Genomic DNA, 23,468 nt, shown 5'->3' with positions numbered 1-23,468 from the left:
ATTTATGTTTTCAACAGAAATAAGTCTTGGCTTTCTTTGGATAATTTTTTTTATTATTATTTCAGTGCTACAGCTGATTACCCTTATGCATTTTTTAAAAGAAAAGAGCTGTTATAGTAACACTTGGGACGCACTTCTATGCATCTGTTTTAAGACGTTTTGGCATATTTTTGGTGACCTGTGACCTGCAAAAGAAACCTGCCGAAACGGAAGAGGTTCGATATCTAGCCACTGTTCAAGGAAGGATCCCGTGCGCACTTGTAGACCCGACTTGGGTTCTCGAGAGATCAGCGGAAATCAAGCCTGAAAACAGAAATTAAATGAGAGCGTTTCTTTTAATATTATTTCCTCGAGTGCACCCTAAAGGATACTTTGACAGCTAAAAATGGTAACGTTTCGTCATCAACACCCTAAGTGAGACCAGAATCCTTGATTTATACCCGAGACGACGAGCATCCCCGACCTTTTCATATAGGAGATCCCCCTCCCCCCCTCCCCCCCCCCCCCCGTCTAGGCCCGTTTTACAGTCGCTTGCAGCGTGTCAAGTTAGTTTAGGTAGAAGGTATAACGATTTTTTCATTGTAAGGAAAATACTTATGGTAATTCTTCCTTAGCGATTCGATTTAGGGAAAGTCTTCGTGGTTTTCCCTCCACAAACCTACGTGATATTGTGAGTTCGAAAGAAATCGATATAAACGAATGATTTGAGGCTCCAGACGATTTTTTTAACACAAGAAACGGAGAGACAAACGCTACCTTTCGGTAAATGGTTTCTTGACAGAAAAAGAAAAAACAAAGAAGAAGAAAAGGAAATATTATGTCATTGACAATGAATTTCGTCATAACATTGTCGCTGAAGTAGTCTGCTGATCCACAACTACTTTGACGTAATTCATGATCAATAACAGGACAGACGCATGAAAAACTGACGTCAATTTGTTAGATTGCCGTTTTTGACAACAGCACCGTGAGGACGACATGTACAGATACGTGTCATGTAAAACGTGTAGGCAGGCCTGAGTAACAAACAGTTTCTTAACGTTGAGCTTTTTCATTTTGCAAATATAAGATTTATGGGCTTGTTTGAAAGCTAGACTGCCCTCACATCACAAGTAGTTCCGCGATACCTCATAATACCCTTTCATAATTTATTTTCCAAGTTCAGTGGCTCACAGCGTTAGTGCAGCTTTGTTGTTTACTTGGTCCAAAATAGGAGAAGTCTGCATGTAGGATTGTATGTACTAGGATTTGTGCACATTATTTCTGTCAGCCATGATCATTAAATATGGGATGTGAAGAACGTGAAATGCATAAATTCTACGACACTATTTTAAAATAAATATTAAAATCGAAGTGTCACCTTTGCCCACCCCTGTGGAAATAGTGTTGCGCTACTTGCCCCATGGGACTGACGAAGAGTAAACAGTTTTTAGTCGGCGGCTCACGGCTCACTGATTCATTCATTTGTAACCTGCCGCATACTATTTTTCTCCCTGGAGTTTTCTAGAAATGAGAAAGACGTGACGGACCTTTTACAGACACACTGGAGGTTTCATGTTATGCATAATACGTTGGCATGCCACCTGAAAGGAAGAGAACAGGTTGTGAATCTTGAAATAAACGACGATCGAGTTTCGGCACTTGAGTAGTTGTGCCCCGCGGAGTGAAATTTTATTGATTCTAATTCAGTTAGCATTGCTTCAAAACTGGACTGCAAAAGAGAAAAGGTAATGTAATTTTTCTGATGTATTTTTGCATTAATTTCCTTTGGAATAGCTTTGTTCTCACTATTATTTTCCACCTTTGGAGACCATCTCTGGTGACAACTAGAACTGCACTCTCGCTCATGTGCATGTCAACGTAGTGTTGTGCTGTTGCTTTAGACAACAAGAAAGCGCGCAAATAAAGCGTGACTCAAGTCAGGAGTGAAATAATTTTGTTGTTTCTTTCAGTTGGGTTAGGTCTAATCACTGAAGAAGAAATGAATACGTAGCAAACACTCAAAATCATTAAACATGGACTCCGGCGCCTTGGGGGACGGTACATTGGCCCCAAGTGGAAGGTAAGCTGTAAATTGTAACATTTGTGTAAGCGGCCTTTCGTTCTCAGATTACCCGACCTAAAAACGAAAATATCACCATTCCTAGGGCATAGCCTTACGCGTCGTAAATATTTTCACGTAAAGACGGATTTCGCATTTTTAGTTCGGCCTGTTACTGAAATAGAACCAAAACAATTTCAACCAGATGAATTTTAATTTACGTAAAACTCGTCAAACGTACGAATATATCGGCTCACTCGTAGAGTTAAAATTATCCTTTGCCGTCAAAATACTTAAGATTTACACGTGCTGTGGTTTTAGAGAGTATTACATGTTCTTTTTAACGAAGGTCAATATGCACTTTCCGATTAGATGTGAGCTCAAATCTGTCGGTTGCCTTCTAAACCTGGAATTTCACACTGTGCGGATAAGAAAAGCAAACAATTAGAAACTATGATTCGAAAATATTATTTTTAGATTTCCGATAGCATAAACTATCAGGAATCCGCAATATGTTTTTCTATCATTTCCAATGGGAAAGTACAAAGAATTGTGTTCTATGCAATATTTGGAGCTTTGAATTAATTCTGTTTCATATGCTAGGTTAAAAATTTAGTATGAACATTTGGACTTTCAGTTATAAGGAAAGTCTGTTAAGCTTATGTATTACACTCAGGTAAATCTACAGTTTACCGAAGGCTTATACAGAAAAGTTCGTGCCCAAACAACAGACATTTACGATTCGAAATACTTAGTTCAATGTTTATCCATCTTCTCTTTTAGAAATGTGTTGCTTGCATAATTTTTAAATAACGCAAAAAATCTTTTGTTTTGTTAAACCATAGCATACAAAGGAAAAGCCTAAAGGTGGAACAAATGGAGCCTAAATTAAATTTTGAACAGGAAATTCCGATATAATGGCTATTGTTGTGGTCATGATTTATTTTTAAAGAAATACCTGTGACTCAGTCCATAGCAGACACGCCTATGGGCAACATACAAGTATACTCTTGGTCTTGGTGCATAGGTTTGTGTGATTTAAAACAGATATCTCAGTCTACAATACATGGGATTGACAATTTTGCTAAATACTTTAGTTTTAGACGAGGAAATAGTCAACAAGGTGCAGCCAAGTTGACTATTGCTCAGAGAAAATGAGGTCAGCCAGTAGATACTCTAAATTATTGCAGTCTAAAACCTACCATTTTAAGCTTTTTTGAGCCTAAAATTAAGAGGAATTTTCTGTTTTGAGAGCAACCTGTGCGTGATTGTCTATAGTGAATATACACTACAGTGGGAGAACCAATCAGATTTGTAAACTTCCAGTCGAACCCTCTAAGTGCCTATGAGTAAGCAAGCACTCTTTGGACTAGGAAAAGGGTCTGCTTTGTAGGAGAGGTGAAATGTTTATATGCGCATTTTTTTGTAGCTGCCTGACAATAACAAAGTGTCCATTTAGAGAGAGGTGTCTCGCTCTGGGAGGTGTCCATAAAAAGTTTATTAAATTGTTACTGCATTGTAAAATATTTATTAGCCGAAAAATTCCGTAGTATATTATTTCTGTCAGATAAGACTGATTTAAAAACAGTATACTTCATCATGGAGCTGTCATCTTGAAAATTGTGACAAAACTATTTAGAGAACACCAGATGTGTGGGGGAGACAGTAAGGCATAGGCAGACGACTGTCTTCAATTGACGTCAGTTCGTGTCCTGTATTTCACTGATACCAGTAGCAATATCAGATTAGCCAATGAGGCAATATTTCTACTTACAGGCACAGTGCTTATGTATGTATAGTTCACTTGTTTCCCACTCCTCCCTTCCTTGACCTCTGTGTCATGTTATTTTTGAGGAACCTAAGCTGTATATCAGAACTGTACATCAGTGGCATTCAGACACAAATCTAGATAAAGATTTTCAAAGTGTAGGAAAAACATTTTCCATTGCACGTATAAGGCTAGGGCGCTTTTAATATTCTTCATGTACCTGCTTCGTCGTTGCATTATATTTCACATATACAGCTTAGGAGATGCATACAACTGGCAGCTGTATGAACTGTAAACTTCAGGAAGTCAAACTGTTCTCTCTATGTCAGCTTAGAGAGACTTTTATTAATAATACCAATTTTATGCCATATTGATATCTTATTGGGAAATATGGTGATGATCTGCTCTCCAGGAGTGTAGTCAGTTAAGAGTTTTATGTTTTTAAAGCAGTAAAAGGCATGATTGTCAACACTTGACAGCTGGCCTTTTTTTAACTCTTAAATATATTGGGATAATGGCCTTGTAGTAATATAATGAAGCAATATATTATTCCACCTGGAGACTCAGAGGGAGCTTACTATAACTATATTCAAGTGTTAATATAATTTCTATTTTATTCCAAGCTTTCATCGATCTATGGCATCATCAGGGAATGAAAAGAAAATGATTCACTATGCATGATATAAAAGTTCCGAAGGACAGCTTTAAATGGTTACTGTTAATATAAACTAGATAACTAAAGATTATTCCCAAATTAGAAAGTAGAGTATACGGTTCTTTGCACAATATACTTCAATTTGCAGGTAATATTATTACGCAATTCACGAACAATTTGGGAAATATTGTTTCAAAACATTTCTATCGCTGGCTGTAAAATCGGTGGGACTTATTTCTCAAATTGGACAGCTCTTTGTCCTGATACAAACATGAAAAGATGATCATGTTCTGTCGGCCTCCTATGGTGCAAGGTCCTAATTCCTACATGCTGTTTGTGAGACTTACATGATGGATTGCTGTTCATATTTAACTTCAAAATGATGAAATTTTGCATCAGTTGTCAGTATGTAATGTACCTTGGTCATTGAAATTACATTTGTATGTTGAATTAGCGCAGAAAGAGTTAAGAACCTGGAAACTCAAAGTTTTGTTTTAAGAAAAATATTTATTAACATACTACATATAAGTCTTTGAAACAAATATTGTGGTGGACACATCTTTGATCTTTGTTGCTCTGAGGTCAAAGCAGTGTAAATATTTATGTGTTATTCTAATTTCAGATTGATTGACATTTCTATTGTTGTTAGATGTGAGTCAGAATTTCTTTCTTCATCAAGAAAATATCTCCTTTTAATAATTCTTTCAGTCAGTAACCACTGCTGAATTTATTTTAATCATATAATTTTAATTCATCTGCCTATTATTTCACAGAACAATGTACTGGAGATAAAATTTTAAAATATAAGTATCTAACTTTTGCTTATCAGCTGTCCCTCTGTTATTCCTTTTTGTGTGTGCATAGATGTAATGTTTTTCATCAAGTTCCAATAAATGTACATTTATTATTGTTGATAACAGTATTTTTTCTAATACACAGGGTGCTTTCTTCAAAGCAGCGAGCCCCTCCCCCACCACAGAAGGCCATAAAATGTGATCCAGTGGACGTAGAGATACAAGAAGATGATATTCCAAAAACCTTGAGTACAACACATCGCAAAGCTTTACTAAAACAATCACAGGATCGAGCTAAAGAGCCCCAAGCTCTAGTGTTTAGGAAACTTGATGATCATGACAGTGATCAGGGGGGTGGATTAAAAGTGAAGCCTGGCAGCGAGCAAAAGGTGTCACTTGCACATGCTGGAGAAAAACTTTTGGCAACATTTTATGGAATGCTTTACACTAATGACAGCGCTGAAAAAGAATGGAAACTTGAGGTGGATGGATTCCTTCCCATTTGCTTTGTTCAGGTCCAAGGAAATGCGAACAAGCCATTCAGAATTATTGCCGTTGAGAAGTCAAAAAGAGTAAGTTTTCTGGTTTGGTCTACATTGAATAAGTTTCCCGAATTATCAGTAGAATATCTCTATTACCATGTTCTGTGCACAGTTATTCTACCTTTTAAAAATTAACTTTTAATCAGGTTATAACACTATTCAGATGTGTGCCTGATAAAAACTTCTTTGCCTTTCACAGTATGTTGCAGTCTAGTAGTTTGCATAATTTATTTGCAAACCCTGAGAAACTAATTAGTAGGACTGGTGTAATTAATTTGCTTGTTATTTTTCCAAGTGCAAATTTATGAATGTAGTATTTTTCTGCTTGCAAATTTAACCCCTGAACTTAATTTAGCTTGTTTTGTTTTCTAATGATAGGTTATCTGAAGGTAAATATTTTTACGAGTGAGGGAGGCCATTAAAATAGGAAAAAAATATTTTTATTTTGCGATTTTCAGATTTTTTTTTCCAGCAGTATATTAAACTAAATTAACTGCCTTTTAAACCAAATTTTTGGCTGGTCATTAAATCAGTATTTAAATGGTCAATCTGTTTTATTTTTTCTAGATAATGGAGTACCAGGTGAATGTAAATACAACTTGTGCAAGGAACTCAACATTTGTCAAGTGGCAGGATGGAGTGTCAATGTTTGGCATACGTTTTGCTAAAGAAGATCAAGCTGAACAGGTATTCATCACAGAGAGATAAGAAACAAATAAAAACTTAGTAGAATTTATAACTTTTGGTTAGCCTGTCTTGGAACCAAATTTTACATAATGATTGTAGTTTACAAGCACACTTGCTTAGAGAACACATTCAAAACAATTTTGACTCTTTCCAACCAATCATAATATCATTCACAGGGAGAAACAAACATGTCATCTCAGTCATGGAGTACGGTTAAAAGGCAACCTCATGTACTGTAGCCTTATAAATATCTACATGCAGTACATGTACCTTCTTATGGGGTACTGACTAGCTTATACATCCTGGCCAACTATGAAATTAATATTAATACCATGAGTTTATATGAAATCAACCTAAATGAAATTCATGTTAAACTTAAATGAAAATTTATTGTCACTGACAGTCACAATTTCACCTGAAAGATCCAACTTTAAGCACAAAATATGGAGAAATTTAGGCCTACTTACAGTTAGCATTGTTTTTTATAGGTCTACAATGTAATTTTCCTTTTGTTTGTTAGTTTACATAATGTAAAATCCTTTATAAGTGGAAACACAATCAAAATGAAAAATGAAAGTGCTTATGCAACAATAACATTATGCTTTATTAAAGCATAATTATGTTGTTGTTACTTACACCCACTAACCCCCCTCCCTCCCCACACTGATCTGCCATTTGGACTGTAGTCAGGCAGCATTAAAAATTTGATAAAAATATATTGCCACTGGCTTAAGAATTATTTCAGGACGTTTCGGTTACTGCTGCAACCTTCTTCGGCTAAAAAACGTTAATAAACAACAGCGTCCCTGATGTTATGTGAAGAAAAAAGAAAGGAAAAAATGTACAATAAATGTGTTAATGACGGTTCTATGGAAAGGGACTTGGAATTCAAAACAACGATAAATCTATATATTACTAATTATTATTACCCTATTGTTTTACTCTCGTTTTGAATTCCAACCCCCCTTTCCACAGACCCTTCATTAACACATTTTATTGTACATTTTTCTCTTTGTTTTTTATTCATATCACATCAGGGAAGCTGTTGCTTATTTACATTTTTTTAGCTGGGGGAGGTTGAAGCAGCAACTGAAAGGTCCTGAAACAATTTTTAAGCCAGTGTCAGCATACATGTATTTTATCAAGTTTTTTAGTCTAAATAACTTTTGGTGATAGGTTTAATTTGTAAAAATAAGGTACATTTTTATTACCAAGTACTTGGCATCAATGTCTTCAGTTTTATTCCATTTTAATACAGCTACTGTAAATATTAGCATTGAGTCTTGATTAGTGTACTCAGTGTAAGCCAAGTATGTGTGGATGTTTGCCAGATGTTTTCATCTAGACATTTTTTCAGTTGTTTAATGTTCAGAGCAGGTTTGATTTAAATTTATCTTTGGATGTACACTGTATATTGAGAACAGTCAGTTAGAAAGAAGTGCCTGTAAATGTTACTATTGAAAGCTGGTAAGAAAAAGTGAATAATGTTGTGTAATTTGTAATTTGCTCACATTCAGTCAGATTCAATTTTGTAACCCTCTGTTAATTATTATTAGGGAACTTTGTGAGTGCAAGGGTACGTGTATTTTCAAAATTCAGTGTCAAATGTGTGATCTACCTGAAGTTGGAACTCTTCCAAACATTGATTATTTCTCTGTTTATCAGAGCTGCATTGTGGTGTGTTACAATGTCTGCCATTTGAAAACACTGACCTAGAGCATGTGTTTACATAGATTGTAGACTGTTCAAGTGGTTGGCTGGAAGACTGTCGGTTATTGTAATCACATATTTCTTGGTGACACTGTAACTTGGCACTGACTTCTAAACATTTTCCTCGGTGTTGCTGCATAGTGAGTTGTCTCTGCATTTGTGAAGTAAATTTTGAAGTCTGTTTTGATTCTTATTTACAGTTCTTAACCACAGTGAAGAGAATGGCCTCCACTTTAAATAAAGCTGCATTACTTCTGAAGCAGCCAGAAAGAAAGGTATGCATAGTGTTACCTAAAATAGTACACTGCTAATTTGTTTGAAGAAGCAAATTTTATCATCTTCTATATTTACATGATTGTATGAATGGCAGAATAGCTGCTCTCCTATAGGAAGGAAGAGATATAACTCAAAGGCTATTTTTTTCTTACATATGACATGTTTTCCCTTTGCATTTATTTTTCATATATTATGGATCTCTCTCAGTTGTCTTGGATAATAGTAAATGGAATGAACAGTCAATTTTGATAGACTTGAATACAAAATACACATCCAAAGTTTGATATGTTTTGGATGCTTCTATGATGCTTGCATGTATGAATAGATCAAGTCTCTATTTAGGTATCTAGTACCAGTTATAATATGTGACTGAAGCTTACAATATAACAGTATGTTGCCAAACAGAAAGGTTGTGACAATAAAGAAAGAATATCAACAGAAGGATAGTTTGCTGATATCCTGCGAAACTCCTAGAACTAATATAAAGAGAAAGTGTGGCAACAAGTTATGAGAATTAACATTTTGAATTTGTCTGTGTCTACAGGCCGTAATAAGACAGATATCTGATCCTGATTCAACAAGTAATGTACAGCATACCAAAGTATCACTGATGATCAAACTTCCTGATAAACAGTCAACAGTCATGTCTGTTCCTGGACTGTAAGTAGTATTGCTGTATTTAATACACAGTCATCTTTCCTTGGTTGATTTAAAAATTAATAGTTATTATCTCATCCTCATTTGACTTTGTTACACCCAGGAGAGAATTTGCTATTTAAAATCTAGAACTGGCAGATTGTTTTTTGAGTAGTTAAACCTTAGTTTTCTCTGTAACCCTTTCAATGAATTTTGTCTCCTCTTTTTGTTACATCAAGTCTAGAAAGAAAACAACTGTGATGTAGGTCAGTAAATGCCCTACCCATACTTCACCCATATATGATGGGTCTGGTGCCTAAATACATGTGAAATAGGCTATGAGTCATTGGAAAGAGTGAGCGTGACAGTGTGTCGTAATGATAAAGCTGAATAGGCCAGCACAAGTTACATGTTGTACATGTATGGTGACACATTCCAAAATTTAGTTATTAAATTTTGGAATGTGTCACCATACAACATGTAACTTGTGCTGGCCTGTTCAGCTTTATCATTACGACACATGTGTTATGATCTCGTTTCACTTAAAATTTGATGTGTTGAATTTTGTTAGGTTGACAATGAGTGAGCTGTTTGAAATGATTTGCGAAAAGGAAAATCTCATTCCTGCCGAGCATCAGTTGTCTTTGCCAAGAACAGGAGCAAGAAAAGTAACCTTTGACTCTGGTACAGCCATTGGTTCATTGAAGATCAGGGAAGTTGCGATTATAAGAACAGTGATGACTTCACAGACAAGTGCTGGGAGTGTCAAGGTTGAAGATGAATCTGTAGAGGATTTACTTGATGCAGAAGGAGAGGAGGTAATGGTTTGAATCCCAGGGGAACTACGATATAAAAGGACGGGGGTGCTCATCAGAAATTTTGAAAAACAACCCCTTAGAGGTACCAAAATCCTGTTTTGTGAGTGTAGCTAGAAATTATTTTTTTACCCCTTTTAGTTTAGGTACTAATTATAAAAAAAAAACATTAAGTGACACTTTCATAACTTTTGATAGTGATAAAGATAATTGCTTCGAATACCTTCTACTCTTAAAGTTGATTGTCAAATATCTCCTGTCTTTTGTTTCGGCTCAATACCCTAAGAGATACCACGAAAGCTCCCACTGTGGACCTTTTGAGGCTGAACACCCTAAGAGTTACCAAAAACACTTTTTTAACCCCTAAAAGGTACAATGAGTACCCCATTCTTTTTATATGGGAGTCACCCTACCCCTAGGTTTGAATACATTTTGGATGTAGTTTCAGAATGTCATTCGGTTCAATCCAGGTGGTCAATGATTACTGAAGAAGTCTTTTTTCTTGACAGAATAAAATTCTTCAACTTATCCTGCCAAACGGAGTGAAGAAATCATACCGTGTGTCTCTGGACATGACAATGAAGCAGTTGGTGATGCGAGTGTGTTCACGGGAGTGCCTCAACCCTCGTCATCACTCTCTACAGGAAATAGACTTCAAACATGAGTTCCTTGAAGCAGGCAGTACTGTTGATGAAATTGGTGTCAGTCAAGTTAGGTTAATAGATAAAAGAGGTAAGAACTGAAAAAGGTTACAAGCCAAGTAAATATTGGGTTGTTATTGACTGAAAGTGACGGCTAGAGATGAATATCTTTGGCTTCAGGTTAGGCAATGTAGAGATTGAGTCCAAGAGCATCAAGGTGTGTGCACAACAGAGTCACTAAGAAACAATTTAATGATAATAATTTTAATTATGATGATGATGATGATGACAACTATGTTCTTATTTGACACACAGCGTTAACTCAGTGCATGTAAAAAAGTATACAGCATGTATGTAGTAACCCAAAATTTAAAAGCACTAAATTACTACTGTAATTAAAATAGAAAAATATTCATTTTAATGCTACTGTTAATGATAATACTAATATTAATTACTAAGTTCTATTGCTAAATTCTAGTTCCAACACAAATGCTTATTCTAATATTAACTGGAAGGCTAAATGCTAAGCCTAACCTAAATTGTAATGCTAATACAAACGCTTATGATACTAATGCTGAATGATAACTTTAATGAATGCTAATTTATGGAAGGGACCGCCTGGTGATGGTATGATTCAGGTATAGTGCATGTGGAATACTTTTGATTTTCTAACTGATCACTTCATTTCTCAATACAGCTCTAAAGCGTAACAGCCTTACAATAATCAAGGCCTCTGTAACCGATGATGACTCGCCATCTAATTCCCCACATAACCGTAGTGAGTACTTGAACGCTAATCCTGATTTCGTTGATTATTGGTAACCTTGTAACATTACTCGTGAACCTGTTACTTTGCTGTGATGAGGTCAAAATTCTGTGAATGCCAAGCTTTTCTCAAAACTAGAGCAATGCAATCTTTCCATAGCATGCGATGGGCTGAAACTTTAATAACTGGTACGAGTCAGACTGGAATGACTGATTACGAATCATTCTCTTGTTTTTCTAATTCCCCATAATTTACTCTGTTTGCCCACCAAATTTTGCATAAACTAATTGTAAGTTGTGAAATGCTCTTGGGAACATTCTGTGTATATAACTGCGATGATCATTCATATCTTCATAAGGACAGCTCCGTTTGCCACGTCAGTATATTGTCACTAATTCCGGGGATAGTCTACTTGTAAAAAATTGCGGACGATTTTATTTTCGGACCAAAAAAGTGTCGAAGATAAAACCGTCCGAAATTTGTAAGCGTTCGAAATATTTGCAGTACAGTATAAAATTTTTAAGTAGCTACATGCTATTAGCTCGTAGTTTCCTTTATGAGGCAAACTCAAGTTGAGACATTGCTTGAGATACGTAACGGCTTGATAGAATTTGCATTGATTTCTCCCCGGTATATCTCTAAAACCTTGAGGGTCCTATAAAACTGTCATTTTCACAGATGTCTTTTCTGTCTAATTCCTGTTTTCTAGGCGTAAATTTACTTAAGCTGTGTTTCATCACAGTGTCCGTAAATTTTGTCCGAAATTTGTCGGAAATGAGATAAAAAGTGTCCGAAAGTGAATCGTCCGAAACTTTTTGTAAGTAATGTAGCTTCATAATTTGTCGACGAAGCATAACAGTTTCGATGCTTCTCAACAGCCAACGGTCCTCACATGAAGTACATCTCATTATTTATTTTGTACTCGTTCATTTTTCCAGAACACAGGAAAAGCTGTGGCGACGGGTTGGAGTTAGATTCGTCTGCAACGATCGAGGGAGACAAGGAAAACAAGATGTCGTGGCAGCAGAGAAGCAAATCGTTAGAAGTACTTGTAGATGAGAAACAGAATAATGCGTTGTCCCAGCAGAATGGACACATTACCAAAGAGGTGAGCAAATTCAACCGGCCTGCAATGGTTGTCATGGTTCAAATAGCTCGTCGTAAATTTGCCCCGGGGTACCCCCAACAGCTGTTCACTCTCCGCCGCGCTAAGTACCGTTTGAGAAGGTCACCTGCCCAAGTCACTCCTGCTATTTAAAACGTAATTTTAGCTGAGTGATCATGAAGCAATCTATCCCAAGATTTTAGAGACGCCAGCTTCACTGGACAATAGACCAATTTCGATATATTAAAATTCAGCCTAAAACAATAGACCTCAGTACGAGGCTCTGGGAATAACTACAGAGTTTGTGGGGTTTATTCCGCAGAGCCTCGTGGTGAGGTCTTGTGTTAGTCTGAATTTTAACATATCGAAATTGGTTTAGTCAAAAGAAAACTACGTCACTTATCGGATTCCCACACGGCAATTGTGTTAAACGGTATAACTGTAGGGTTCTTTTTTTATTTTTATATCATCTACGATTATTTTGAAACCGGGTATAAATATACATTATATGTATGTTTGGTAGCTGGAAGTTTCGCTCCCAAGCGAGTTCGCACCCACCGAGTTCGCACCCACCGAGTTCGCACCCACATAGACTCAACTAGCGATCAAGTGCTTAAAATGTATCTTTCTCCTACCGAGCAAAAAAAGACAACATTATGGGCATAATGAAACAAAATCTTACAAAACATGTTTATTTCTCGCTATTTAATCCGTTGAAGGTAAAGGCGAACTCGAAATAGAAAGTTTTTAGTGAGTTCAGGGGTGTGAGCTCGCTTGGGTGCGAAACCGGTAACATTCGTATGATTCTCTGTTCGAGTTAAGATGGCGTGGCATAGCCTACTGATTTTTAAGGTACTTTATTTCTCAGTTTATTATATTCATTGTTTCAGGATTCTCAGAAGCACTCTGCGTCTAATGGCTCAGTTCCAACAAAAGAGAGAAGAAACTCCAGTGAAGCAACTACGATAAAAAAGCCGCCAATCCCTCCCTTACCTTACGCTTACAAGTTTGCGAATCTAAAGCAAAACCAGCCTGGTAACCTGACAAATGGAGCGTTACGAGATCAAGACCTGAGCCCAATTAAAAAGAACGGTGTAACGTCCGCTTCCACTCCAGATCTGAGTACTATTTCATCGCGATCAGACTCTCCTGACATCAAGACATCCACACCGGATACTAAGAGCAGACGCAGAGCGGCTCCGCCTCCTCCCCCGCGTCCAGCAGCTCCTAAGGCGTTATTTACGGGTGTGAAATCTGAGACACAAGTTGATGGCGCTGGAGTGGCCGTGAAAGCTAATAATCCCCCTCCTGTGGCTAGCTCTAATGCGTGTCATACACCAGCTGTAGGCGACGTGAAGTTGAAGCCGAGTCACAAGAAACGACCTGCACCTCCGCGGCCGGACCGCCCCACTCCCCCACAGCCTGCACCAAGACTAGCGAAGCAGGGATCACGGGAGAGTAAAGTAGTTAATGGAATAGGTAGAGAGAAGGAAGTGAGCGTTCAGTTGAAACAAGATAAGGAAGCAAGAAGCATTGATCGTGCTTCACTGTCATTGGACCTTGAAACGAATCGTCACTCTCTAGACAAGGAACCTGAACAGGATGAATTGAGCGACTTGAGGGGTATCCCCATATTTGTTCCTCCTCCCCCTCCGGATGAATTACCTCCCCCGCTGGACGAGTGTGAGACCCCGGTTGGACCATTGACGGATTTTGAAGCGGATATACTTGAAGGTAAGAGCTGAAGATACTCTGTTGATGAGACACGCTATCATTAACCCGTCAAGTCCTGAACGTCGTGTCTCTTAGGGGTACAATTGTGCTCAACTGTCCTGTCTGTGTGTAATTTCTTGGATTATTGCGTGCAAAGCTACAAAACTGAGCAACCACCGACGACTTAACATGGACCACTGTAGAGCCATCAGTGATGGAATTGTACGGGTCGAAGCTCAGATTATAAAGATTCTCGATGTTCCTGTGATTGTCATCTCTCCATACTTTCCATGACCTTAAAGTTAGACTCGGATACATAATGTGGTAGCACTGCGCGAAGATTACTTACTGGTGATCCTGTGGAAACATGGTAATCCGCAGTAACTGTCTGGCGGTAACTGTCTGGCATCCCTGTGGTATATCATAGACTGTACCCAGCCCCTCTTCACACTTTCTTGTCGTCACGCCCGCGGCCACGTTTTTTCTCGCGCTTTTTTACCTCTTACGCTCGACAGGTTAAGAAAAATTAAAATTTCAAAGACGTGATCCCTCCACAGATGCTTGATATTTTGATAAAACTCCGTTTCTTTCGTTTTGCAGGCTCCGCGAGTGACGATTTTCCCGGAACACTCAACGGTTATGTAGGCATGCAGAATATTGGAATGTTTCCTGGTCACGGTACTAGTGATTCACGAGCTCCAACTTTGCTAAAGTCAAGACAGGAGACTGCTCTCGAGTCGGTCCCTGAACAAGGTTACGTCCCTGATGGAAAAGATCTATTTCCTGTCGTTCCACCTCCTCCGCTTTATTCTGAACCCGAGTCCTCAAGCTTAACTGATATTCCACCTCCGTTATTAGAAACCCAGACAATACAAACGAGCCAAGAGGGTGAAGAAAAGGAACATGATTCAGGGTTCGATCAGAGCCCCGAGCACCTTATTGTAACTCCTCCTGAAGACCTGTCGGATGATGTCCAAGTAGGGCACTTGGAGGAACCTGATACTGGATCCAGTTTGGACGTCATTAGTGCCATTCCACCACCGGCGGATTTTGAAACGCCTCCACTTACCCCTCCCTGTCAGTTTGCTAATCCTAACGTGGTACCCCTAGAGGGGTTTCTTAATTCTGTGGAAGATGATAAGAAAGAAGAACCAGAAAAAGAAAAACCTCGAAAGAAACTCGACATCAGTGAAGGTTTATTTCCATGGATGAACGAGCCTCAAGCGCCCGTCAATGCCGTTATACCGGTGGACGAACCCAAGGCCACAGAGGATGATATGATTGTTAAAATAGACATAGGATATACTGCCCCTGCTAATGAAAATCAAAAAGACTCTACTGAGACCATGGCACATCCTACATCACCAAGTGTCGATGCTCCAAATGCAAGTGTCACTACAGATGTGGATTCTAGGCCAGTACCTCACGAAGATGAAAAACCTGCAAGGCCAGAACTAGAAGTCAAACAGAATGTCGTGCCAGTAATACCTGAAGTGAGCGTAGAAGCAAAGCCTAGCGTGGAATTACAGCGGAGTTCGATCGGTGACCAGATCAAGGAATCATTGCAAAAACCAAAGATAATTGAATCAAGCCAAATTGAAGCTAAAACAATCATGGTTACAAATGAGAATTCCAAGGAATCAGGATCACAACAAGTTTTGGACACGACTATAAAACCGGGTGTACCAGAAACTACCGCTAAGGCAGTTGAGTTAGTCAAGGAAATGGAAGTTAAAGTTGAACCAGATGTTGATGTTGAACAGTATGCACGCTCGTCTTTTACTCCAATCATAGAAGCTGCGAGACCAGAACCACAGGTGAAACCTGCAAAACCGGATTTGCAAGGTAAACCTGGAAAACCAGAAACCAAAGCTAAGCCAGTTCCGGTTGTCCGAGAAGCGGAAGTTAAAGTTGAACAGTTCCAGTCCTCGTCAGCTAAGACTCCTGTTGGACCAGATCCTTTGCTTGACCTTGCCATACTAGAAAATCAAATAAAACCGGACAAACCAGACCGAATAATTATACCAGCCACGGTCATTAAAGAACCAGAAATCCAGCAGCCTGCGCCCTCAAAACCCGTAGGGACACAACCCATAAAACCGGAACAACAAGTTAAACCTGAAAAACCAGAAAAAACAGTGAAGCCAGTTCCGTTTTTCAAAGAAGCGGGCGTGAAAGTTGATTTTCAAGCGCCCGCTCTCTCGTCATTTAATCCATCCACAGAACCTGCAAGGCTGGACCCTCAGGTTTTACCAGAAAAACAAGAATGCGTCAATGCAAGTCCTGTTGAAGAAACTACAACGCCACGGTCCAAACCTGAAGTAGAAATGTATGTAAAGACGCTTCCAGATGAACAGCATGATCTTCCTGTACAAGAGACTCCCATTAAGATTGTAACTGTTGGAAAGCAGGATTTTGTAGCAGAGGCCCCTGTTACTCCAGAAACAAAACCTATTTCTGGTTCAGATGACAAACTGAAGGATTTAGAAGCAAAGCTGCAGGAGTTAGATCAAGAACCTGTGCCTTCTTCGAGTGAATTGAAAACACTGGAGAGCAAGACAACTCCTTTAGTTTACAAGAAAGTCGAACCTGTAGTCCAAACGAAAGATCCTTCCTCTGAAGAGGTGATCGTGGCTGAGACTAAACAAGTGGAGTTCTCAAGTTATGGACATTTTGAGAAGCTGTTTAAGATAGACTCTGACGAGCAACGTACAAAAGAAAATGCTCGTGTCCAGCACAAAGAAGACAAGACTGACGCCGTTACGGAAAGACAGTGCGTTCAACCTGAGAGCGCTTCATCGCATGTCGAAGAAAAGCCGGAGCTCAGTTTAGATCTGTCATCTTTAAGGCAATCTTCTGAACCTCCCCGCTCTCCTTCTTCTTCACCACCGACTGTATCACCTCGCTCGTCCAGCTTACCCTCCCCTGTAGCACTTGACAGTGCCCGGTCGACTGATTCTGGGTTTGCGACTCTTGAGAAGCCCAAGAGCCCCTCTTCACTTGACAGTAAACCGCCCGGGCCCACCCCGCTCAGCAACTCGGCGGACAAGACTGCAGGATGGACAAGCGTGTCAATTACTGCGGGTGTATCAAAGCCTCCCGCATCACAAACAGAGGAACAAACAGCAGGTATACATGGAAAACCGCCTACAGCAAAAAAACCTTTAAACGTAAAGCTTCAGCGGCCGCTGAGTATGCCAGCAGGAATTCTGAGAGACTTCAAGAGCGGTACTGTGCAAGACCAAACCAAATCTGAAGAGTCTGATGTAAGGGAGAGCAATGCTGGTCAAGAGAAAAGTAAATTGGCAAAATCTGATTCAAGAACATCCAATTCGTCTGACTCTAGTGGGATTTCCTCGCCTTCACCGGCGTCGTCTCCTATTCAAATGTCCGCTACAGACTCTGAAGATATGCCCAAGCCTCCTCCTTTCACTGTTCCGCCGCTCCGCCGCTACTCCGACCTCGCAGCTGATCTAAGCTTCATCTCATCGGCAGCTAAGGCAGCAGAGAAAGCGAACGAGTCTGAATCCAAAGCAGACGTTCCTCCGAAGCCCCCGAATATGCTACTGAGGAGAAACCCTGGTACGGCTCCTGTAGAGAGACCCAGGAGCTGGGTGGGACCAGAAACAGAGACTAAGCAGAGACCCAGGGTGTGGTCGTCAGCGTTTAAACCGGTTTCATTTGATGCACAAGCAAAGAAAGGCGTGAGGCCAGTTGATTTCCAAGCGAAATCCTCTCCTGCACCTCCTGCAGTTCCAAGCAAGCCTACTGTCCCATCAGCAGCACACTCCACTGCGTCACTGCATAGCGAAGCTCCAGTGACAGGAACATTAGAAACAAAGCAACCCGATAACACCACACAAAAAGATGTTGAAAAGTCTCCGAAGACAGCTCCCTTGGTCCTGGGTAAGCCTTCAGTGGTTTCAGCGGGTAAACCCACAGCTCCTGTGGTTTCGATGTCAGCCAGGGAGGAACAATCTTCTAGTAATCAAGTTGTAAAGTCTGACTCCAAGGTAGAGAGGACGCCAAGTCATCCTCTGGCGAAGAAAACAGACTCTGGAAAAACCAAATATGAAATTATCTACTCTAACACTTCGTCCACGTCCCAAGGCGCTCCAAAAGTGCAAAGTGACAAAACCGATGGTGGATCTCACATTTCCTCCAAATATATGTACAACGCTGCTGCATTACGTGACCAGATAATGCGTGACCAGTCACGGGCTCAGAACAAAGTAACGCGAGATAGGCCTCAGTCGGCCATTTTTAGTGGTTCCAAGTTCCAGATACTGCCTGCCAATGAAAAGTCGCAGAGCAACAATGGCATGCCTTCAACAGATGCCAAGAAACCTCCTACAATCCAAGCTAAAGGAGTGTCTTGGACACACACTAAACAGCAAACGAATGACCACAGCAGCAGCAAGCCAGACATGCCACCTCCTCAACCCTCAGCTAAGCCACAGCCACCTGTGAAGTCAGCAGTAGCAGACAGTAAGCCGCTCCCGGCTGTGGTGATGAGAACCAAGACCGCGGAACAACAGGACCCCACTAAGAGACATTCGCTGCCTACCTATATTATCGAGGGAGCTGATCGGAAGCCACCAGTCAAGACGACTTGCAACAAGGAGGGCAATGTAAGAACTTTCTACGACATACAGTATATGAAGCGTACATGATAGTTTTTATGATTGTGTATTATATTTATTATATTCAACTAATGAAGTGTTTTTTATAAGAGATAGTTGACAATAGGTCTGAATGGGTATTTTTTTTCTCACTGAAGTGTTGGAGTTGAAATTTGAAGGGGAAAGACAAGAACCTCCTTTTCCCGCTCCGCTTCTCCCCTCCCGCTAAATAAATAGAAAAAAGCGGCATTTCTCCATTTAGAAAAGGCATTGTTGCAGGCCATGCTTACCCACCCTCGCACGCACATGCAGTCACTCGGCCTCTCGCTTCTTTTAGGCACGTGATTTGGCTCGCTCCCTGTACTGATAAAGTGACGTTGTTATTTTCAGTTTAATTTCATCTTGGAGGAGGCACAGACAGACACAACTGTGGTGCCTCGCGGAGTTGTAGCAGCCATGAAAGCCTTGAGGGAGAAAGGGGGAATAACGGAAGGTATGTCTTTGTCTTTGTTCATGTCGCGAACGTGCTTGAAAAAGTTAACAATGAACAATTTTTAACGTAATTTTTCAAAAATATAATGTATAAGAAAATTATCCTCAGGCAAGCTAACTGAGTTCCTTTGGCCACTTTAAAACTGAGGAACTTGCAACTACCGCATTATATTATTCCCATTAAAAATTTCTTTGTCGTGAAATAAGCTACATAACAGACAGAGCGGTTACTTCAGTAATTCAGAACACCATTTAAACCTGTCAGAACTTAAACACAGGAAAAGTCTCCAAGGTACTGCTAAATAGGTAAGTCGTGAGTCTACAACGCCATTGCCTAAGAAAGCGACATCACCATTTTGATTCATAATAAGCAATTCCAAGATATTTTTTTTATCAATGCAGAGTTCACAAAACGGAAAACACAACATAACGCATATAATGTGTCATTTGAAAACCGCTCTGTTGATGTTCTACGTTGTAACGTTTAAGTACTGGCTTTACTTAGGGGCCGTTTGATCGGCTGTTTCTAGTATGATGAGTAAGAATTCACGACAAATCTGTTCTATTTGCCAGGAGAATGAAAGAAAATGTCCTTGAATCTCATGAAGTAAGTACATGTAAGGTTGACTTTTGTCTTTGCCTGATAAATCTCTAACCTTCTCACGTTTTCATTTTTATATCATTGAATCTTTTGCAATTTAACTCGGATCTTTCAATCTCACTAATGCTTCCAGTAACACTTCCAAACGGTTCTAACCATTTCTACGAATTTAAGCGTTTAGTTGTTTTAATCAGTTCATCTTGTTATTAAAACTTAATCTCTTATTTCATGCTTGTTAGAGCGGTTTTCGTTTGAGTGTTGTAAAACTCAAATTAAAGCAAATGCAACTGATGCAGCCAAAAAGCAACGCAACGGACCTAAAATTGGTGGAGCAAGATTTTTTAAACCAATCGCAAAGCAAGTTTAAATAAAACCAAAGCAAATCCGAATCACTTTCGTCTTTCAATTGAAAACCGCTCTACAGGCATTAATGAAAAAGCTAACTGATTAACAGTAAACTCTGAAATCTTAACTAAACAACAATGCAATGTTAATATGCATGATGATATGTTCTTCCCTCCTTGAGCATAGCCATCTGTTCCATTTATTTTTCTATGGTGCTCTTTTGTATTTGTTCTCCAAAGTAATTAATACATTATTGTGGAGTTTCTCTGATTGACTGATTGATTGGTTGATTGATTGATTGATTGATTGATTGATTGATTGACTGATTAATTGATTGACTCAATCGTAACTACTGTTTATTCCAAAAGTTGTAAACAACTGTGTCCTAATGGTTAAGATAGTCATTAAGACTAACCCAACAGATGAATCTCTATAGGCACGATATCACTATGATTGTTTTATTCTCCAATTAAGAGAGTCGCATTTCATCGAGTGCCAAGTCACTGGTGTTCAGTGAGCAATTATCTATTTGCTCAGGGTAGTTGTCTTCATGGACCACAAAATTCTCAACTGACAAAAAAATGTCCAGTTCTCAAATTTCTGCACAATCGGACTTGTACTTGGCGCTACTTTCTTACTACTTACTGTTACTTGTACTACTTTCTTGGCGCGCGCTCTTATACATGACCATGCATGACGTGGCGTGTGAAGTTGCGTGCGCAGTAAGGATGCACAGAAACAATTAGCGCGAGCGTCCTTCAACCCACTAGAGTCTCGCTGCCCACGCAAATTCACACTCCATGTCATGCATGTCTCAAGTCTCGGAAAAAAATTAATGTTGGAAAATTTTCGCGCGAACGTCATTAAGTGTGACGCGTGTCCTAGCCACAGTAAGGAGTAATGAGTGTTTTTGTGCTAATTTGTTTCAGATACGCAGTGGGTCCAAGAACTATCACTCTTGATCCTTCTGTTTACAACACGAAACCACGTCAAGTAATCAGTACTGGGTGTAAATAATCTCATTCTTGTTTAGTTATAGGTGACTAAAAATTGCTGTGCATAGTCGGTGAACTAGCGTTATTTTATAGTTCTAATGCAGTAGAACACGTTAAACTTGCGGTCAAAATCAACAGCCGTGGGGATAAGAAAATCGATTTGTAAACATAGTGGTGGTTAAAAAATTTAGAATTATACCTAGCTTAAAAGCTTTTGTTGTCTGATGTTTATTTCTAGGGTGGTGGTTGAGAATGTTTCTTTTTCAAAATGTTTGCCAAATATAATTGCCATGCTTTTATACAAAGTAGGATTAAAGATTTTCTTTCCATTCCGTGTTATCGGAAATCTGTTCCAAAGCGGCTGTTGGTACACGTGTATTGGTATGAGTAGAGTCAGGAGTCGTACCACAAGTTTGTTAGATGAAACTGGCAAAGTAAAGATTATCGTGATCACGTTACCTTAGTAACAAAGATTGCAAGGGCTTGCCAAATACTGGTATGTCATTTCCATTTTCAGCCATATTGAGGTCCTTCTGTTATTCGTATGAAGGAGCAGAAATTATTTTATTTCCGGAGGGAATGTTTGCAAGCAATATCTTAATATATAATTTCAGTTCTTGGAAAGGTGTATATGTTCTCTTGTCTTGCATACAAACCTCCTTGAAAGGTGAATATGATTATGATCTATTCCACCCATGAAGGGGTGGGGTAGCTAAGATTTTTGTTGTCATGAATGATACGAGAAATTGAACGGTTCTCTGTTCAGCGTTCTATAATCTTGGGCATGCTCAAGAAGGACCTCTTTGAAAGGTGATTATGATTATGATCTATTCCACCCATGTAGGGGTGGCGTAGCTAAGATTTTTGTTGTCATGAATGATACGAGAAATTGAACGGTTCTCTGTTCAGCGTTCTATAATCTTGGGCATGCTCAAGAAGGACCTCTGTGAAGGTGATTATGATGATGATCTATTCCAGCCATGTAGGGGTGGGGTAGCTAAGATTTTTGTTGTCATGAATGATACGAGAAATTGAACGGTTCTTTGTTCAGCGTTCTATAATCTTGGGCATGCTCAAGAAGGACCTCTTTGAAAGGTGATTATGATTATGATCTATTCCAGCCATGTAGGGGTGGGGTAGATTGTTTTTTCCAAGAATGTAACGGTTCTCTGTTCAGCGTTCTTTTTTCGTCAGTTTCAACTTTATTTTGGGCGAAGTTAAAAATGTTCAAGTTATTTCGCAAATAATTCATGGGTGTAAAATAATAATCATCATCATTGAGCAAATCAAAAGTGTAAATACGTAGATATACACAACACAAAAGAACCAGTTAAGAATTTATTTATATTATTTGCAAGAATGAACAGGGCTTTATTAACTGAAGAGAAATGATATGGCCGGAAAGGAAAAGAAAACTGCGAAGGAGTGTAGAAGGCAGCTTTGTTTGTTTTCCTTGAAATGTCATAGACGAGTTTCTTGAGCCAGTTTTCATTTGTGAGGAAAGTTTATACCTGGTACATACACTGTATCGCTATATATCACTGAATGAAAATTTATGACGTATGTAGGTAAAAGTATCGCAGCTTTTGTATGACTGAATTGAGAAATAATATTTGTGATTAATTTTGCTACCACTGTAAAGCGTTGGATAAAGAGAATTATTTTGTTTACATTTTTCTTTTCAATGAAATTGAAGTCTTCGGCATATCCACATCGTTGATTGTATAAAATGTGGAATGTTTGTGATTAAAATGTTTTGTAACATTGCATAGCTCCGATACAGATAAAAATAACTATTTTGTGCTATTAGATAGAAACAAATAAATAAAGAGGTCATCAATCTTTCTATTAATATTGTTTTGTGTTGTTGTTTCGTCAACTTCCCTTGCCGCCATCTTAACTTCAATACACGAGAAGACCTGGGATCCAATTTGGGCACAGGGACTCCGCTGATTTCACATTGATTGATGTCAGTAACCCGGATCAAATAGAACGGTTTTCAATGGGTGTCGTTAAACCAAAACCAAAGTAATTACTCTAACCATGCACAAAGGACATGGACAATCCAGTGAACCAATCAAACCTCGGAGTAATTACATGTAGCTCACGCAAAGCGTGAGAAAACGAGCGCGAGAGAGAGACGATTGGACTTGGTTTTACTTCTGATTGGATGAAAAAGTGGCGCGAGTTGCATAGTAATGCAAAACCAATTTCTTTTCGACACCCAAATTAAACCCGCTCTAGCTACTGGAGTAAACTTCAAC

The 23,468-nt window shown here is 39.1% G+C and overlaps 1 protein-coding gene across 3 annotated transcripts; it reads left to right on the top strand.

Annotated features, from left to right (window-relative positions):
* Positions 1-1,387: 1,387 nt before the first annotated feature.
* On the top strand, positions 1,388-23,056 carry LOC110054351 (uncharacterized). 3 transcript variants are annotated; one of them, XM_020760735.2, is made up of 15 exons: positions 1,388-1,727; positions 1,953-2,062; positions 5,404-5,830; positions 6,368-6,487; positions 8,398-8,472; positions 9,018-9,133; positions 9,681-9,927; positions 10,434-10,656; positions 11,263-11,343; positions 12,270-12,439; positions 13,327-14,170; positions 14,750-18,780; positions 19,162-19,264; positions 19,837-19,870; positions 21,139-23,056. In XM_020760735.2, exons 2-14 carry the CDS (start codon positions 2,016-2,018, stop codon positions 19,842-19,844), a joined length of 6,492 nt encoding a protein of 2,163 aa, XP_020616394.2. In that variant the 5' UTR covers positions 1,388-1,727; positions 1,953-2,015; the 3' UTR covers positions 19,845-19,870; positions 21,139-23,056. The 3 variants fall into 3 exon arrangements, with proteins under 3 accessions (XP_020616394.2, XP_020616396.2, XP_089141500.1); XM_020760737.2 differs by lacking the exon at positions 11,263-11,343; XM_089285374.1 differs by lacking the exons at positions 1,388-1,727; positions 1,953-2,062 and adding an exon at positions 4,694-4,869.
* Positions 23,057-23,468: the final 412 nt, after the last annotated feature.

This window comes from Orbicella faveolata, unplaced genomic scaffold (assembly GCF_042242905.1).
Source record: "Orbicella faveolata isolate gen_17 unplaced genomic scaffold, um_ofav_v1 contig_13, whole genome shotgun sequence".
NCBI classification, from domain to species: domain Eukaryota; kingdom Metazoa; phylum Cnidaria; class Anthozoa; order Scleractinia; family Merulinidae; genus Orbicella; species Orbicella faveolata.
Note: the sequence above shows the minus strand (reverse complement) of the source record. Positions and strands in the feature narration are given on the sequence as shown.

Excerpts from the sequence above, each read along its gene's own strand:
- LOC110054351 (XM_020760735.2), top strand. The coding sequence starts at position 2,016 with ATGGACTCCGGCGCCTTGGGGGACGGTACATTGGCCCCAAGTGGAAG. Across the intron at positions 8,473-9,017 it reads TGAAGCAGCCAGAAAGAAAG|GCCGTAATAAGACAGATATC; the intron begins GTATGCATAGTG and ends CTGTGTCTACAG. Across the intron at positions 14,171-14,749 it reads TGAAGCGGATATACTTGAAG|GCTCCGCGAGTGACGATTTT; the intron begins GTAAGAGCTGAA and ends TTCGTTTTGCAG.